Source organism: Neurospora crassa, linkage group I (assembly GCF_000182925.2).
Source record: "Neurospora crassa OR74A linkage group I, whole genome shotgun sequence".
NCBI classification, from domain to species: Eukaryota; Fungi; Ascomycota; class Sordariomycetes; order Sordariales; family Sordariaceae; genus Neurospora; species Neurospora crassa.
Genome location: NC_026501.1, coordinates 1,594,009 through 1,611,482, shown reverse-complemented (window position 1 = coordinate 1,611,482; position 17,474 = coordinate 1,594,009). Strand labels below are relative to the sequence as shown.

Genomic DNA, 17,474 nt, shown 5'->3' with positions numbered 1-17,474 from the left:
GAACAAGGCTCACGAGAGAGTAGTGACAGTGATACCTGCTGTGGGTGAAATCCAGAAAGAGTCCAGGGACGGCCAAGCTTTATAGACGCCGAGATGGATGAACCACCACGCAAAGAATCCGAAATAAGCACGCAAGTCGATCCGTGAGGCAGGCAGTAGACCTTGGAAAAGGGATGAATCAGAAGATGAGATTTATTTCCCGTGGCCACAGCAATCGTAATCTAACCCGATGGTCTCACGGCTGGGCTGTTTGCAAACAGAATATCGGATGGAAGGTCTTCATATTGAGGAGTGATGCGATCTATGTTGGTAGCGAATACCTGAGACTAAGCGTTCCAAACAAAGTCAAAGGTTATGGGGATATGGGAGATGTTTGCCCCTTGAAGAACACGGAAAGTCAATGGATACCTCCACGGCTACATTTCTAGAACGAGCCATCATGTTTCTTTCTGGGACTCAAAGGAGATTTTGGGTGAGTTGGAGGTGAATCATCGGTGCTTTCGCTCAGGCCTTAGGTCATTTTCGTCAGCTGTTGACCCATACCTTGGTGACTGCGGAATCTCTCTGCACGCTTCTCAGCATGGCTCAGGATCATCGTAGCATTCGACCAAGGCGCACTTCTTTGGGACCGACAGCGACTGGTTTTTAATACGGGCTTGGAGTTGCGAGACTGGCAAGAACGCGATGCCCTGATCCATGCCCACGCTGGCGAGGGTTAGGGGTAAATCAGGACCAAGCCAAATGTCGTAGAGGTAGTGTACGCAGTAATGCCGCCTCGGAACATCCCGGTGCCGGCCCCACCGATTGCGCCCCCACTCCCGCTCACGTTCAATTTTCGCAAACTTCAACTTGCTTCTGTCGTTCACCTCCATTCCCATTTTCCCTCTCCCGGACGCAACTTTGAGCTCTTGATCTTTGGATATGCAAACAACAATACATGTATGTATTGCGCTGCCAAAGACATGCAGCTGAGAACAGCCTTGTAAAGCCAAGGCATCTATACTAAGGGTGAGCTACCAATTTCTTTTTCCATCATCAACTACCTCCCTTTCCATGATGTTTTGACAATTATCAAAACCTTGACTGCCTAGCATTCTGCTGCGGAGAAAAATGTTATCTGAATCTTTGGATATCTCATACCTCGATGTATCACACTTTGCGTTGCTGAACTTCTGCTAACATCGTGCGGTGTTTCAGTCTGTAAAAGTAAAACGCGAAAGCAAGTACACTAGTACTTCTGGGAACTGCTCATCATGGTTGCAAAGATACCCAGCCAATGCCTTTTTTTTTTGCTTTCCCATTACCAAGCCCTTGTCATAGTTAGCAGTCATTCAGTCATGAATAAACACCGGATTACAGATGAACTCTTGATGTCACAGTGCCGATGAAACATTGTTCCTGCACGTTCATCCAGCAGCTTCCTTTTTGCCACTTGGGGAGAGTTGCCCGCTACTTTAACGTGTATCTCCCTGTTTACATTCCACGCCCATTGTTCGCTCCTTTTCAAGCGATCGCTCTTACTCTATACGCACACAATCATTGTTCGTTTTCCTAGCTAGCAAGTGGAACACTACTCACAAAGCAACTTGCGTCGATCGCTGCGATGAGAATTCAAACCCGTTCAGCCGCCAAGAGGCTCAAAGTAAACACCGAGGAACACATCGTGGTTGCGAACCCCCTCCAGAATCCGATCCTTGTTCCAGATCATGTATCTGAGACTATTGTAGCTTCGGTTGAGGCTGAATCCTGGACGAGAGGGAAACGGAAGCGGGGACATGCCACGCCGGCGCATCCTCTCAAAGGTTCGCTCACTTCTTTGCTCTCGATTTCAGCCTGCTAATTAGTTGAGTACATAGGTGGTCGGGATGTCTTGCCTCCTAGCATGGGCGTTCTGCCAACCCCTGGTACAATTCCAGAGACACCAGATTCGCTGAGCAGTTCTTCCAATGCGCCGGTGCATTTAACGCGAAGTGTGGCCAAACGCCAGAGTCAAACTTCGCTCGAAACTACAAAGATTCGGACCGAGGATGTGAAGGCGCAGAAGACGCCGATCAGTATAGGGCCCCTACAAGTGACTAGACCTGATGATATCTCGGTACATCATACCCGAGGTGTGACCGAACGCCGGACCAAGGTTCAGTCCGCCATCATCAAGGATCGGACGAAAGATGCAGCTGCGACAGAAGCTGTAGAGAACATCATGGGCACTTCTCTGGATAACACTATTGAGGTGAACACCCCCAACGACGACGACGACGACGACGACGACGACGACGACGACGACAAAGACGAGGAACACACTGAACGGGATCGACGGGGTACCAGGTCGTCTTCCAAGAGGCCAAATACAGAAACCGACAAAAACCTCGATAGCGGCAATGGACATATTATTGTCAAGACCAGCAAGAAGGCAGCCAAGGTCACCGCCACAAGAATAGCCACCGTGGACCGTGACAGCCCTGACTACAGAATGCCAGTGAGAAGGGGCCCAAATAATCCCATGGGGTTCACGCCAGGGTTCTCACCCTACCCCAATCGTCAGGCTCCTACCTCTGAAGCATGCGAGGATGTGTACCGCGTCTTGGCAACCATGCATGGCAAGGTAGAGCAACCCAAGGAAATACCCAAGGCATCTTTGGAGAAGGCCGGATGTGGCGAGGTACCTTGCGTATTGGACGCCCTCCTCCGGACGCTGATTAGCGGCAACACACTGATGGCCATGGCGGACCGAGCGATCAGGAACGTAGCTCAAGAGTACGGTTTACGAGAACACGGCTCAGGCATCGGAAGCATCAACTGGGAAAAGGTTGCCAGCGAGCCAGAGGAAAAGCTGGCCCAGGCTATCAAGGTTTCGGGGAACGGAAACCAGAAGGCCAAGCATATCAAGCTAATCCTCGACATGGTTGCGTTGGAGATGGCGCAGATGGCAATGGAGAACAAGGGAACGGGCGGTAAGCGAGAAGTCGCCTTCTCAGAGACGTTGAACCTAGACCACATGCACACCGTCACCAAAGACGAGGCCATGGCCAAGCTTGTCCAGTATCCCGGTATTGGCATCAAAAGTGCTGCCTGCGTTACACTCTTTTGTCTTCGCATGCCCTGCTTTGCAGTTGACACGCATGTCCACCGGTTCTGTCGCTGGCTCGGTTGGGTGCCGGAGAAAGCGAATGCTGAGGACTGCTTCAGACACTGCGACGTGAAAGTGCCGGATCACCTCAAGTATGGCTTGCACCAGCTGTTTATCCGCCATGGACAACAATGCTTCAAGTGCCGGAAGGCGACAAGGCCTGGTACGAAGGAGTGGAGGGAGGCACCCGAATGCCCGTTGGAACACCTGCTGGACCGGGGGAAGGGAGGAGACCATGGAGATGGATAGACAGGGAACGCCGGAAAGAGTCGATTTGGAAGTAGTTGGTTTCTTTCCAAAAGCAATAATTTCCAGTCTGACTCTTTGGCCCGCCATAACTTGAGACCCTCTTGATACTGTTGTGACGGATGAAAGCTCCCTAGGCCTTTTGACCTCAATGTTCGAAGATTGGTGATTCATGGAAGAGATGGGGAGTTGGGCGAATCCGTACCATGATATACAAGTATGTAGGAGCTCTCCATCTGGCTACTGGCAACAGCTGCTGAGCAGCTGCCTGTTTCTGACCATCGGACCTGCCTGCCGCGCCCCTCTGCCCCCCCTGCAACTTTTAGCGGCCCCACGCACTTTAGGTCTGACGCGGTTCCTTCTGGATTGACGCGCAACAACAGAACCTAGGTTTCGTTACAGCGTCCATTCCTCTTCCTTTCCCAGGCACTGTGGACGCTGGCTCTGGCATGTCAGAGGAAGCTCCCGTCTGACAGCCGCACCGTCAACTCCAACATACAACAGGAGAACCTTCACCGATTGCTTGGTGAAAGAAGAACGGAGTCAGACTCCTTCACTGGCCTGGAACATAAAACCCCACGAGCGCGGATTTCTCTTCTGTCCTATTGGTATACAATTTTCCTCCAACCCTTTGTCTGTGGGTGCAAGCGATACCCGCACATCCATCGCCATCTCGGCCTTTGCCCTCCGACAAAGCATCACTGCTCGTCCTCGGTTGCCTGGAGCATCTTGCTTCAACTATTCTTGTCATTCTTTTGCCGCACAAGTTGTTCCTCTAGCATATCTGTCGCTCACCTCGAAAGCTTCTTGTCGATGCAAAGGCTTCTCTAAACCATTCCGTCTGCTTTGCGCTGAAGGTTGCTTCTTGCGACCATCGAAGCGCAACCCACTTCGCCCTCCAAGCTCCGTCAGCCTAGACAACCACCAGAAGCCATCACGTTCTTGAATCGACCGCCGAGATGTCAGACAAAATGGAATACCCAGAGCTGGGGACCGCGGACGTTCAGATGGCTATGATGGAGATGCATCAAGCCTTTGAAGAGTTTCCTCCAGACGCACATCCAATTTGCCCTTTGCTCAGCGACGATGACGATACGGACTACGCGTTGCCAGACCTCCCCGATGCGAACGGAACAACGGTGGCAGAAAAGCAAAAGCGAATCGCTGACGGGTTCGAGAGACGTAGAATTACCTACGGCCTTTCGCTTCTGTTGGTGATGCCAGAGGCTGGTAAATGGATCAACGAGTGGAAAGAGCGTGTCAACTTCTTTCTCACAAAATGTGACCAATGTGCCAGGACATGGCATAGGACACGCCAGCAATTCATCAGAGCCATTGATCAGTGCGTATTCGCAAAAACCTACTTGGTCCACCGTAGGCCTGGTGACCCCAGCTAATCCGATTTACAGATACACTTCCCGAGACAACGCCGAGCTCTTGCGGAATCTACAGAAAAACCTCGAAGCCTTCGATGAAGAGCGCATCACGCGCGGCCTCAAGAGAGCCAAATTCATCCTTGAGAGGGACGGTCCCATGCCGACTACGAAGCTCGTTAGAATCGAACTTTGGCCGTGTCTCGCCTTGTTCGAATCGCTCTGCTGCATGGCATACTTGAACACCAACAAAGCAAACCTAGAGATATTCAATTACGTATTCGAACATGTCCAGCCTAAGAAGCCGCTGAAGATGGTGGGAGGCGCAATTCCGACCATGACATACTTCCTTTTCGAAGAGTATCCGGTGCACAGGGCGTTTGCAGAGGCACAATGGCAACGGATGCTGCCGGAAAGCCTCACCGATGAGGAGTGGGAATGGGCTGTCAGAAGCGGCCTCAAGTCCCATATACTCGGCCATAGGGGGATACAGCCCCCGGCGCGGCTGTGTCGCTTTTGGAGCGGATTCCTCCTCATTTTGCGAGCTATGAGCGAAAAGAGTATTTTGGAAAACCTCCGCGGTATGGAAGTACAACCGAATGTCTACTTCCTTGCTCTCGAAAACCTCGGCACCAATAACGTCCCTGCTTTGAGCATGATACTGAAAGCACTTCGTACGCTAATGGAGCGTTCGTCAAAGGCTTTCTGGGACGCCTATGACCAAGTCACTCCGAGTATGATTGTGGAGGAAATCTTCAAGAGCCCGGCTTTTCGGCCCTTTTTAAACCAGTCTCTTGAGCCGGACATGATGGTCGAGGACCAGGAAAACAACGGTCAACTAATACCAGCGTTGGCAGAATGGGTCAGGGCCTTTATCCGTTCCCTTCCCTCAGCGCGGCGGTCAGACGTTTGCGAGACTCTTCTTCGGCATCTGTTCGAAACTCTCCGGGTCGACGCAGGCGCAGCCCCAGAAGCGAAGGCCACTTGCATCCTTGCTGGTCTGGTGACCTTGAGAGAATGCTTGGACGGCTACCTCAGCCTTCCATCCTTTGATACAGGAACGTCTCTTATTATGGTCAACCAGTTACTCAACAGAGTGATTCAGTACAAGGAAGTCATCATTGACGCGACCAGGCTCAAGGCCGCGGACAAGTACAACGTTGGCCTCTCACAGGCTGCTATAGCTATCATACAGTCTGCCCTGGCATTGGACGCGAAGGCGACGTTGATGGAGTGGGACGCTTTCGTTAAGGAAAAGCCTGTTCAAGATGCCGTAAACAGGGACTCTGGCGCATTGTGGGAGTCATTCCTCGAGCTCGTCTGGAACGGACAAACAGATCTCGCCAAGGCCATGTTGAGAGCTACGATGCCTCTCAGGAGTATCGAACGGTTTATCCCTAAGCGGAAAGACCAGCTCAAGAACGAGCATGCAAAATTCAACAGACGCTTTCAACAGCAAACGGCGGCAATTGGCAAAATGTTAGGCCGCCTGTCTGACTTCAACCCGGCTGATCTTGACAGTTTCTGCTCGGATCCGCAGAGTAACACCATCCAGCCCATCGTGGCGACTCTAATACACGGTGAGGAAGCCATTCGCGAAGCTGGCTTCGAGTTGATCAAAGCCATCACAGGTGAGATGACGCCATCTGAGGCCGTGAATAAGATGCTTGAGGAGTACTTCAGCCAGTTCCTGGAGGCCTTCACTGGCGCCGTAAACCATATCACCAACGCCAAAGACTCCAATAATCCGTGGAGTCACATGCAACACTTGTTGAAATGCTGTGAATTCGTGCTCAATAGCTTAAGTGATCCGTCTGTAGGTCAACTCAGACGCAAGACCCTGACCCCTGCGGAACATGCTATCGTCAAGGGATGGTGGGATTGCGAATGGAGAGCCGTCGGCCACTCGTTCGGATCCATGAGACTCTGGCACGTGAAGGTGGACAAGAAAGTCATGGAGGACTTTTGTCGTGATGTGATGGAACTTGCAGAGAAGCTCCTCGCCCAAGACGGTCTCATGGCTTCGGCACTTAGCAGTCCTCAAAGCATCTCGGCGACAAACGGTGACGACGGCTCAGAGGGCATGAAGTTGGTCCTGGAGCCGCCGAGAATACACTCGCTTCCCTTAGTGGACATGTTGCAACTCCGCGATAAATATCTTATCGCCGGTATTATCGAAATCACCAAGAAGTTGATCAAGCGTCTGCAAGACAACGGCATGGATCTTCCGCCAAAAACAGTCGCCTATCTCAACAATATGCTGAAGAAGAGGAAGATGACTGATGGGCGAACGGACTACCCCATAAAGACGAATCTCACCAACGAGCAACGGATCGAGCTACTCAAGGCGCTCGGGGACGATGCTGCCATCGAAGCGCAGTTCGTTGGTGGAAAGCCTGTGAAGCAGGAGGTCAAGCCGGTTATGAAACAGGCAAAGCTTGATTTCTCAAAGGCATCACTCAAAGACCACATTGCCTCGCTTACGCCTGCCTTTGAGAAGGCCACTGAGAGGCGGAAGAATGCTCTGTTGGAGACGATGAAGGCTGAGGCTCCAGCCAAGGCTCCTCCCAAAATCGACTCAAAGGCTGCCGACAAGATCAAGGAGGCTAGGCGGCTTGAGCGAGAAGCCAAGGCCAAGCGAGATGCTGAGGCCATCGCGAGGGCAAAGGCCCTGCGTGCGCCACCGAAGCTGGTCCAGGGAGAAGGCTCAGGTCTGGCTGGTGTTGCTGGAGTTCGTGGCAAAGACCACGCCCCAGTGCTGAAGGATGAGATCATGGTTGGTTCATCATCGGAAGACGAAGATGAGTCTGACGATGACGAGTTGATCACACTCCATGCCGCTGGAAAGAAGAATATGACTGAGGCCGAGCGTCGCGCCCATCGGTTGTTGGCTGAGAAGATGCGCGGACCGGTGAAGAAGGTCAAGATCGAGCGGTCCGCCAAGGATATGCGCGCTCGCCTTATTCCCCCTATGGATGTGTTGCACCAGGCCATCTTGGAGTGGGACATCTTCCACGAAGGTAACGATCCGCCGAACGGGTACCGTTGTGATCACGTCTCGGATACCTACCAGGACCCGGTCAGCTACAAGCAAACCTTCTTTCCGTTGCTCATCAATGAAGCCTGGCGCTCGTTTGTCACAGCCAAGGATGAAACCACGTCCAAGCCCTTTGGCATCAAGGTACTTAGTCGCATGACAGTCGACAAGTTCATGGAAGTTACGGCGTCGGTTCCAGTTGCAATCAACAAAGACCGTCAATTGTCTGAAGGAGATATTGTCATCATTTCCAAGGGCCAAAACCCGCTTCAAGAGCCAGAAGAGCTACACTGTCTTTCGCGTATCTGGAAGACAACTTACAAAAAAGACAATGTGGAGGTCGTCTACCGCCTGAATGCCAAAGGGAACCAAATTCTACCTGCGCTACTGCCTGGCTCGGAGTTTACCGTTGTCAAGATCACCAACATGACGACCATTGAACGCGAGTATGCCGCCCTGGAAAGTTTACAGTACTATGATCTTATGGACGAGGTATTGAGGGCTGAACCGTCTCCTATGCTGTCTTTTGGCGAGGAGAACATCAAGAACACCATGAAAAACTGGAATCTTAACCCAGGTCAAGCGAAGGCGATCCTGAACGCCAAGGAGAACGATGGGTTCACCCTTATCCAGGGTCCTCCAGGTACCGGTAAAACTAAGACCATTGTGGCAATGGTTGGCTGTCTTCTGACCGGCGTGCTCAAAAACCCTACCGCTGGGGTGGCCATTGGGCGTCCGGGACTCGGAGCTGCGAAGAACAACGCTCCAGCAAAGAAGCTGCTTGTTTGCGCGCCCAGTAATGCCGCTGTGGACGAATTGGTGTTGCGCTTGAAGAATGGTGTCAAGACCCAGAACGGAACAACTCACCAAATTGAGGTGGTCCGTCTCGGTCGCAGTGATGCCATCAACAGCGCAGTCAAGGATGTCACGCTTGATGAGCTGGTCAAGGCGAAACTCGAGGCTCAGTTGAACAAGGATGAAGGCCCGACTGACCGGGAGAAGCTGCACCAAGAAGCGGGCGAGATCAAGCAGAAGATTGCCGAACTCAGACCTCAACTGGAAGCAGCGCGCACGATTGACGACAGGCAGCTGGTCAACAAATATCAGCGGGAGTTCGACGAACTCAAGCGGCGCCAGGCGCACATCGGAGCGCGCATCGATGCGGATAAAGCTAGCGGCAACACATTTGCTAGAGAGACCGAAATCAAACGCCGACAGGTCCAGCAGGAGATTCTGGACAAGGCTCAGGTGCTGTGCGCCACTCTCAGCGGTAGCGGTCACGAGATGTTCAAGAACTTGAACGTGGAGTTTGAGACGGTCATCATCGATGAGGCGGCGCAGTGTGTGGAGCTCAGTGCGCTCATTCCCCTGAAGTACGGATGCTCCAAGTGCATTCTTGTCGGTGATCCTAAGCAGTTACCACCTACCGTTCTCTCGCAGTCCGCTGCACGGTACGGCTACGACCAGAGTTTGTTCGTCCGCATGCAGAAGAATCACGAGAAGGACGTACATCTCCTCGACACCCAGTATCGTATGCATCCTGAAATCAGCTCCTTCCCCAGAGCCGCCTTTTACGAAGGTCTCCTACAAGACGGTGACGACATGGCCAAATCGCGCCTCCAGCCCTGGCACCGCAGTACTTTGCTTGGTCCGTACCGCTTCTTCGACGTCCGCGGCTCGCAGGAGCGGGGACCAAAGAATCAGTCTCTGGTCAACGAAGAAGAACTCAAGGTCGCCATGCAACTTTATCGCCGTTTCAAGGCCGATTACGGCAATGTCGACCTCAAGGGCAAGATCGGTATTATCACTCCTTACAAGGCCCAGCTGTACCGGCTGCGGTCTCAGTTTGCCCAGCGCTTCGGCGACGCCATCACGGACGAAATCGAGTTCAATACCACTGATGCCTTCCAAGGACGAGAGTGCGAGATCATTATTTTCTCATGCGTTCGTGCCAGCCCCACAGGTGGTATCGGTTTCATGACAGATATCCGTCGTATGAACGTCGGTCTCACGCGTGCGCGGTCTTCACTGTGGATTCTCGGTGATTCCCGCGCTCTCATGCAGGGTGAGTTCTGGGCGAAACTCATTGAGGATTCTAAGCGGCGCGATAGGTATACCACGGGAAATATCATGGGCATGCTAAGCCAGGCGGGGCCACAGCTGTCTGCTGCGGCGTTCGAGGCTCTGGCGATTACTAGCACTGGTAATACCAGGGAAAGTACGCCAAGCGGTATCAAGCGGGAGGTGGTCGAGGTGAAGGACGAGGATAGCGATGTGCAAATGGGGGATCGATCGTCCTTTAGGGGGTCTTCTCCTCCGGCTGCTGCTGTTGGCGGCAGCAGTGCGATGGGTTCGTCCAGACCTCCCTCCGGACGCAATACTCCAAGTCATACCGGGAACGGGTTCGGAAGTTCGCCTGCCCCGCAGCAGCCGCAGCCAACACAGTACAGGGAAGGCTTGCCGGTCATTCAGGAGACGACTTTCACGCCGAGGGTAAAGAAGAGGCCGTATGAGGGAGGAGGGGGTGATCAACCTGGCAAGAAGGTACGTCGTATCCGATACCGGGACAAGCAGCAGCAACGTATGATGAGCCCAGATTGACTGACATTTTCCCTATCACAGCAACACATCGACCCCATCGCCAGCAGAGCCCCCAAGGGGCCCAGGGGTTACAACCCCAATACCAACAACCTTCCACCAAGACCACCGCCGCAGGCGCCGAGTGACCCCTCAGCGATGGAAGTTCTGGGGTTGGCACCCCCTACCAGAGCACCGGCTGCTCGGCAGCAGCAGCAGCAGCAACCGCAGTACGACTATCAACCTCAGCAGCCTCCTCAATACCAACCTCGTCCTCAACAAGGAGCTCCGCCTCCGTATCCGGGCCATCAGCAACAGCGACAACCGCCTGCTGGTCCTTCTCGACCCGGTCCTCCAACTGGACCAAGCAGACTGGGTGGTAGTGGTACAGGTTACCAGCAGCAGCAGCAACAACAACCGCAACAGCAACAACAACAACAACAGAGACCGCCGCCGATAGTAAAGAAGAAGGCGCCTGTTGATCCGTTCATCAAGCGGAAGAAGAGGTGATTTATTTACTCGGATGATGATCAGGTCTGACTGGAGGATATACCTTTCAGAAGCCCATCTATGGCTGGGTGGTTGCTTCAGTCCTCACGCTGCATCATTTTTGAGCAGGGTTCTCGTTCTCGGTCTCTCGGATTGTCCGGTGGCATTCTTTGCATTCTACATCTTGCCGACTTTACGGCAGATCTTGCTTTGTTTTATCGACTTCTACATAGATTACTTGGGCGTTTCTTCGCTTACTCCCATGGTACATATATTCTGGCTGGGTGGCTTATCGCTGTCTGACTGAAGGAGGAGCTAAAAGGGTGTCATCCGGACGGCATAGATGGTGTTAGAGTAGACGACTGTAGAGTAGACTTGATGATTGCTTGCTTGTGTCTCGTGTGTGCCTGTTCAGTTTCATGGTCGGGCTGCACGGTCTGGCCCAATTCGGTAGGGACATAATCACGGTCCCGTTCTTGCTCCTCTTCTTCTTCCGGCGGTTCTTCCCCGTCCTCGTCGTCCTGGTTCCGAGTCCTCAAGCCGAGTTCTTGCCAGAATATGTGCAAAGGGCTTAAGCCGTATACTTTTTCAAGAGGAAGAAAACCGGGAATCGAAAGCAGGACAACACACAGGATGGAAGGCAGCGAATGAAGCGTTTCCCGTCAAGATGCATTTTGCATCAGGATATGCCATAACATGGGCAACTACCCTTGTAGTTCCCCAGAAATGCTTTGCTGGTATCCCGTACATCGATCAGGGTCAAGTCGAACGGGTACTGTACTCTTATTTCCCTTCTGTACATCTAGGTATACCCATCTTGGTTCTGGTTCCAATAACACTAGGTATCTACATATCAACCTCCTCCACGTAGGCATATACACTAATCCCGAACACACCTACCAGCGGCAGGACCTACTACCATACGCTTCCAAGCCCGTCCACAGAGAAATTGAACATCCATCGATTTTACATCTACCAGTCGGTACACAACGACATGAATCGAGCACCTCTGAAATTGTGATCATTCAACCACCTACGAACCTTTTATAAGCTGATCTACTACTACTACACATTATGCTGCTTCTATTTATTTAATTCAAATACTTTGATCTTGTCTTAGTGCTACCCCAGTACCTACTCTCCAAATACCAAGGTCGTGCACACCCACACGTACGTACTTAGATAGATAGCTGCAGGGACCGCCTTTCTGTTGCTGAGTATTGTATCCTGTTGACCCTTGAACCTAGGTAGCGGCCACGGTCGAGGGTTGTTTGGTGTTTGCAACTCCAGGTTTCTTTCTGTCTTTTTTTTTGGGTTTTTCTTATATAAATCCACCATTCACTGAATTATTTACCAACAACACAAAGCGCCAGTGGTTTAGTGGTAAAATCCATCGTTGCCATCGATGGGCCCCGCGTTCGATTCGCGGCTGGCGCAGAGAATTTTTTTTTTCTTTTTTTTTTTTTTTTTTTTTTTTTTTTTTTTTTTTTTTTCGGATGCAGTGGGATCATGAGGGTGGGGTGAGGACAGTGGTGGGATGAACTTTTGTGGGGGCTGAGAAAGTGGGGGTGCTCGGGTGTTGCGTGTAAGTGGACATATGTCCGTTTTGGGAAATATTTGGGAAACTGCTTTGCTTGCAATGACGGGCAGAGAGGGGGGGGGAGGGACACTCAACAGTTGCATGATCACGGGGCGAAATGAACAAAACAAAATAGCATGAGGGTGTAGAGTGTTGGTCGGACTTTCTATGGTGACTAAGGTCCTCCATGTTATGCGTTCTCCAAAACAAAATCACTCATCGGGGAAGGAGCAAGAGGCAAGACAGTCTGCAAGGTGAGCATGGCATCAAAATCAAGGTCAGATCACTTTAATGAGAGGCTCACGTCAAGTTTCTGTTGTGAGAGAGAAGATATTCCCTCTTTTTTTCTGTCAAATTAACGCAATCGCTTTGCTTTGGTCGTGTCCCAGCCGATGTTCAGAACGGGTTCAGAAAAACAACCCGAGCGTCATCATCATGGCTCTCGTACTTTATTCAGTTCGGCTCGTGCCTTCCCATGTCTATCTGCGCCAATCCATACACTTTCCGTCAAAAACAAACCTGTCTTTCCTAGTCCATCATCCACCATCCACCATCAACAGTTTACACCCATATCCTCGTGATAGCAACTCTCAAAGGGGCCCAAATGGCGAACCAGTAAGAAAGTGCATCAACCCACAGATAACACCAAAGCATTTCCTTCTTTCCCGTGCTTTCTTCCTTCCATCAGCACTAACCCTTTTCATCCTTCTATTTATTACCTCGCACGTGGTTACATCTCCTCCTCTTCCTCCTCCTCTTCAATCCTTTGTAACCTGGGCCTCAACGAAGCAGGCATTATCTCAAACAAAGGCGACTCTGCACGGTAATATCTGCGCAGTATGGCGTATTGGCATTGGTCGCACACAGGGTCAACCACCCGATTCCATAAAGCGATGGGGTAGGTTTTGTGGTCCAAGTCAGCATTATCGGGAATGCCAACGGGGCGATTGCTGAGTTTCTTGAATCTTTGTTCCTGATGCGTAATGGCGCAGTCTAGTTCGTCCTCGCTGGTAAGGTCGGCCATCTCGATATCGTGGGGATATTCAGCGTCGTCATCGCTGTTGCTGCTACAATCTTCTTCGTCTTCGTCTTCATCTTCGTGTTCGTCGTCAGTTTCGTCGTCAGTTTCGTCTTCGTCGTCAGTTTCGTCTTCGTCGTCAGTTTCGTCGTCTTCATCGACGTCCATGGAGGCAACAGCAGCCTCCCACTCCGGCAGGGTAGCTGGCACGACGTTCACCAGCTTCACAAGCTTCTGGCGAGTTTTCGTATCCATCACGGCAGGGTTATGATCAACGCACTCCAGTGCCTCGACCTCATCCTGTGTTACCTCTCCAGGGTGCAGCATCGGAGACACCCACTGTCCTCCGGACTTGGCGACGCCACCATCGAGAAGTTCAGAAGAAGGAAGGCCCCAAGCGCCCACCTCGCACCCGCACTTCCTATGGTGCATATCGGCACGACACACGGGGCACTTGTACTCGCGCGCGAGCTGGCGGCGGCCGCAGACGGGGTTGTAGACGGCGGCATCGTAGGGGCTGGCGTCCGGCAAATTTTCCTGGTATTCATTGAAGCAAGGGATGCAGAACATGTGTCCGCAGGGCAAGAGAACGGCCTCGAAGCGGACTAGGTTGAGGTCGGTGGCCGGCATTCCGGCGATGTCGAGCTCTGCTTCATCACAGAGGGCGCACATGGGGCGCGGGATGACGGTGTTAGGGTCTCTTGATGATTTGGTGCGAGAGAGCAGGTATTGCTTCACTTCAGGCCATAGAGTGGTTTCCTTGCGGATGGGTCGGATGCCATCGTTGTTGGTCTGTGAAGGGGTGATGATTGTCAGCATAAACTGGCCTGAGCATGAGCTGGCTCAATGATAAAGTACCTTTAACAGTGATGAAGTCATGATGGAAGTGTGCGTTTGGCCGGAATGAGACTCAGACGTGCTGATATCAGCTTGGGGAGACATTTTGTTGTTGTTCTTGTTGTTTGAGAGTGTCAGGTCTGCTAGATAGCGAGATTCTGAGAACGAGATTTGCGTGACAGTGTGTAGTAAAGTCTGTTTGGAGTTGTGAGAGAAAATGATGAGAAATACAGAAGAAATCGAGACAAAAAAAAAGAGAAAAAAAAAAGAAGAAAAAAAAAGAAGGTTATCAGAGAGGAGGAGGATCAGTATTTATATTGACAGCCGTCACCACGCAACGTGCACTGATTAGATACTTACAGGACTTAATCACTTACGAAACCCGACAATTGGGTAAACTAGACGCACCACGGTACTGCAGCAAAAGAATGGTAGCTGCGGGCATTGAATATTTTAAAACTGATGCTGCATCTCGAGACAAAATGCTTTGACCGTGAAGGGGGGCATGTGTGACTCTGCCTCAGCCCCCTCCAGGATTCATCTACGCAGGGAAATCTTTCGGAAAAAGACATTCACAGACGTCCAGAAAGAGGCTAATCATGCCCAAGCATATGGGACTAGAATGTTGCCCATAACCCATCCTCCGGATTTCAGCATCCCGAGTTACGGTATTCCGGCTCCGTGGCTCCGGTGATTAAAGTGGTACATGAACACGACACGGCCGATCGGATGCAGTGGGTGATGTACCGTACAGGCTCGGGGGCACAATATTTGATGTTCCATGAAAGTCCGGCATGCAACATTTATGCCCACCAGAAATTGTATGCAAGACGGTGATTTTTGGAATATCGCCACCCTCTGGCTCGAGTTTACATTATTCCTCTAGCGTGGCAACCCATCTCCCCCACTTGTTTTTTTGTACGCATATCATGCACATATCAAGGCAGTATACTTACAGCTTATGCCTGATTTCCAGGGAACCTAAAACCCAGTGCTCTGAGTCACTACGATAGTGTTGGGGGCGAACTTGGATGAGAGTAACGCAGGAAGAGCCGCAAGAGGGCCTGAGGGCCAGCTCACGAAGCATGGAGGCACATCACAAAGTGCTCTGCAGCTTTCTCTGCTTATCTACGGCGTTCTCTCGAGTTTTCGATATCCAACGTCCTGCATGTGCACCCAAGACTCATCGACATGCGCCGCAGGAAATGCAACGTGGGAAGGTATTTCCGAAGGGACAAGTGTTGCTGTTACATTGTGTTTTTAGACTGAGCGAACGAAAGGAGGCAAGGTGACTGACTTGACTTTGGCTTGTGGCTTGCTGGCTCTGGACAAGTTGATCTTCTCCTGATACTTATGATTCGGTAGGCAAATGCCTGAGCAAAAACAAAGAACCAGGTTCTTAACTGAAGTGTGATACAGATCCGCTAACTACCTACTTACTCGCAGCATCCCTTTGATTCTCCTAGTCTCCATGTCCACAATGCCCGGTTTCCGGGATTCTGGATCAGTACTGCAGACCCCGTGACAACGCGCCGTCCGACACCCACAGTCTCCAATCAGCCTATTTCCAGCCTTTTGAATTACCTCGCCGTGGTTTACCAGATCGATGACTAGATGCCGGAGATGGAGTTTTCAAATCAGTTGTTCATGCCGCGTTGAAAGAGGTCATTCGTAAGCGTGATTATCCTCCAGTGTCTTATCTTTCAGTAGCACAAACAGGTACAATTCTCTTGAGAAAAGATTTTGCCTTTGTTTCTAGCATTTTAACAACATTTGGATAAACTCCATCATCACAAGAATCCTGCGTTAAGGCACATCATGCAAAGCCAAGATCCGCAACTCCCTCCAACATCGTAACAGCCCCCATATATCCACCACGAGAGAAAACAAAAGGGAACACGACCAGACAGGACACATCTGAGACTACAAAACGAGAACGAAAAAGAAGTGATGGAGCCAAGGCGAAAAAGTACAAAAAAAAAACCCGAAAAGAAAAAAACATACAACACCAGGGATTCGCTGGTCGTCACCGACCCAACTACTAGTCTGGCTACTAGATATCGGATGGATATGTTGCGTGAGAGTGGTTGCGATCCATTATGTCTCTTCAGCTTGAATATCAGAAAAACAAGTGTCTATAACACCGCCACATCGGTACACTCCGGTACCGATGTTCGAGTTCCCATTCTTTACATAGTTAAGGACAAGGTAAAGGACCTCGTTGACCAAAACCCTGGCTAAAGGTCCAACACTATGGCTAACTGTCCTAAGCGAGAAGAGCTCATGTTATAACACTTGTAATAGTTACAGGTACAACAGGTCCAAGTTGCGATGTCATACAGTTAATACTGCTTCCGACCGTCATCATTATCTTGATGGACTCCTCAATCCACATTCCAGGCTGCTTGGCTTCGCTTCTCAACCCGTGTCTCACGGCCGAGGCGCGTCTGGTGCAACAGCCATTTGCTGACGGATATCAAAGTTGATAAACTGCAAAAGTGTCCTGTTGCGCCTGATCAGAACATCCACAGCATCATCAATCCACAACACAAGCTCTTCTCGTCCGACAATGTGACCGGGAACATTGGTCGCGGGCTCTAATCTCCACGGCGCTTCGTGAAACCAGGGACGAAGGAGAGTCAGCGCAGTTTGCCAGCCTGGAGGGGGAAGAGAGGGTTCGGAGTCGACTAAATCCACCACATCGCGGATCGACGCTTGGAGAGGTAGAGGGAAGTCAGGAGCCCACGGGGGGCGATCCAATAAGAGATTGTCCAGAGAATCAATGACTGGGTCTGTGGCTATGTCATCTTCTAGCGTTTGCAGGAAGAGTTCGTCTTCATTGTGTGTCGGTTGTTCTCTGGGGAGGAAATGATGTTGACGGAGGGTCACTGGGGCAGGGGCCCAGAAAGGACCTGCTGTATCATCGACATCGCGTGGCTCAGGGACGGGGCCCTGAGGAAGAATCAGGGATGCACCGTCCCAAAGGAGGTCATCTACCTGAAAATCACTACCAATGGGTAGAAGTCCAGCAGGGAAGACTGGCGGCTCGCCGTGGCCAGGCTCCCAATGAAACCAAGCCGGAGGTCGAGGTGGGCCAAAGAACATCGGTTCATCATCATCATCTTCCATCATTTCACTCTCTACAACGAGGTCGAGCCACAAGTCCCACATTATTTCAGAAAACCGTTCCT

The 17,474-nt window shown here is 51.4% G+C and overlaps 4 protein-coding genes and 1 non-coding gene across 5 annotated transcripts; 3 read left to right on the top strand and 2 right to left on the bottom strand.

The window, feature by feature from the left end:
• Nucleotides 1-1,603: 1,603 nt before the first annotated feature.
• Nucleotides 1,604-3,440, top strand: NCU02035 (helix-hairpin-helix domain-containing protein; the record flags this gene model as incomplete). Its single annotated transcript, XM_959564.2, has 2 exons — nt 1,604-1,802; nt 1,857-3,440. The coding sequence occupies 2 exons, from the start codon at nt 1,604-1,606 to the stop codon at nt 3,374-3,376; spliced, it is 1,719 nt and encodes a 572-aa protein (XP_964657.1). The 3' UTR covers nt 3,377-3,440.
• A 346-nt stretch (nt 3,441-3,786) lies between these two features.
• NCU02036 (tRNA-splicing endonuclease) lies at nt 3,787-11,292 on the top strand. The gene is made up of 3 exons (XM_959565.3): nt 3,787-4,715; nt 4,783-10,327; nt 10,406-11,292. Exons 1-3 carry the CDS (start codon nt 4,333-4,335, stop codon nt 10,868-10,870), a joined length of 6,393 nt encoding a protein of 2,130 aa, XP_964658.3. The 5' UTR covers nt 3,787-4,332; the 3' UTR covers nt 10,871-11,292.
• A 923-nt stretch (nt 11,293-12,215) lies between these two features.
• NCU15015 lies at nt 12,216-12,286 on the top strand. The gene has a single exon. It is a non-coding gene; the product is annotated as a tRNA-Gly (tRNA).
• Nucleotides 12,287-13,158: 872 nt separating this feature from the next.
• NCU02037 (hypothetical protein) lies at nt 13,159-14,388 on the bottom strand (the record flags this gene model as incomplete). The annotated part of the gene is made up of 2 exons (XM_959566.1): nt 13,159-14,238; nt 14,305-14,388. The coding sequence occupies 2 exons, from the start codon at nt 14,386-14,388 to the stop codon at nt 13,159-13,161; spliced, it is 1,164 nt and encodes a 387-aa protein (XP_964659.1).
• A 2,014-nt stretch (nt 14,389-16,402) lies between these two features.
• Nucleotides 16,403-17,454, bottom strand: NCU02038 (hypothetical protein; the record flags this gene model as incomplete). The annotated part of the gene is made up of 1 exon (XM_959567.3): nt 16,403-17,454. One exon carries the CDS (start codon nt 17,452-17,454, stop codon nt 16,714-16,716), a length of 741 nt encoding a protein of 246 aa, XP_964660.1. The 3' UTR covers nt 16,403-16,713.
• Nucleotides 17,455-17,474: the final 20 nt, after the last annotated feature.

Bases quoted from the DNA above. Each gene is read 5' to 3' on its own strand.
- NCU02036 (XM_959565.3), top strand. From the start codon at position 4,333: ATGTCAGACAAAATGGAATACCCAGAGCTGGGGACCGCGGACGTTCAG. The intron at 4,716-4,782 runs GTGCGTATTCGC...TCCGATTTACAG, and splicing joins TTCATCAGAGCCATTGATCA to ATACACTTCCCGAGACAACG. The intron at 10,328-10,405 runs GTACGTCGTATC...TCCCTATCACAG, and splicing joins GTGATCAACCTGGCAAGAAG to CAACACATCGACCCCATCGC.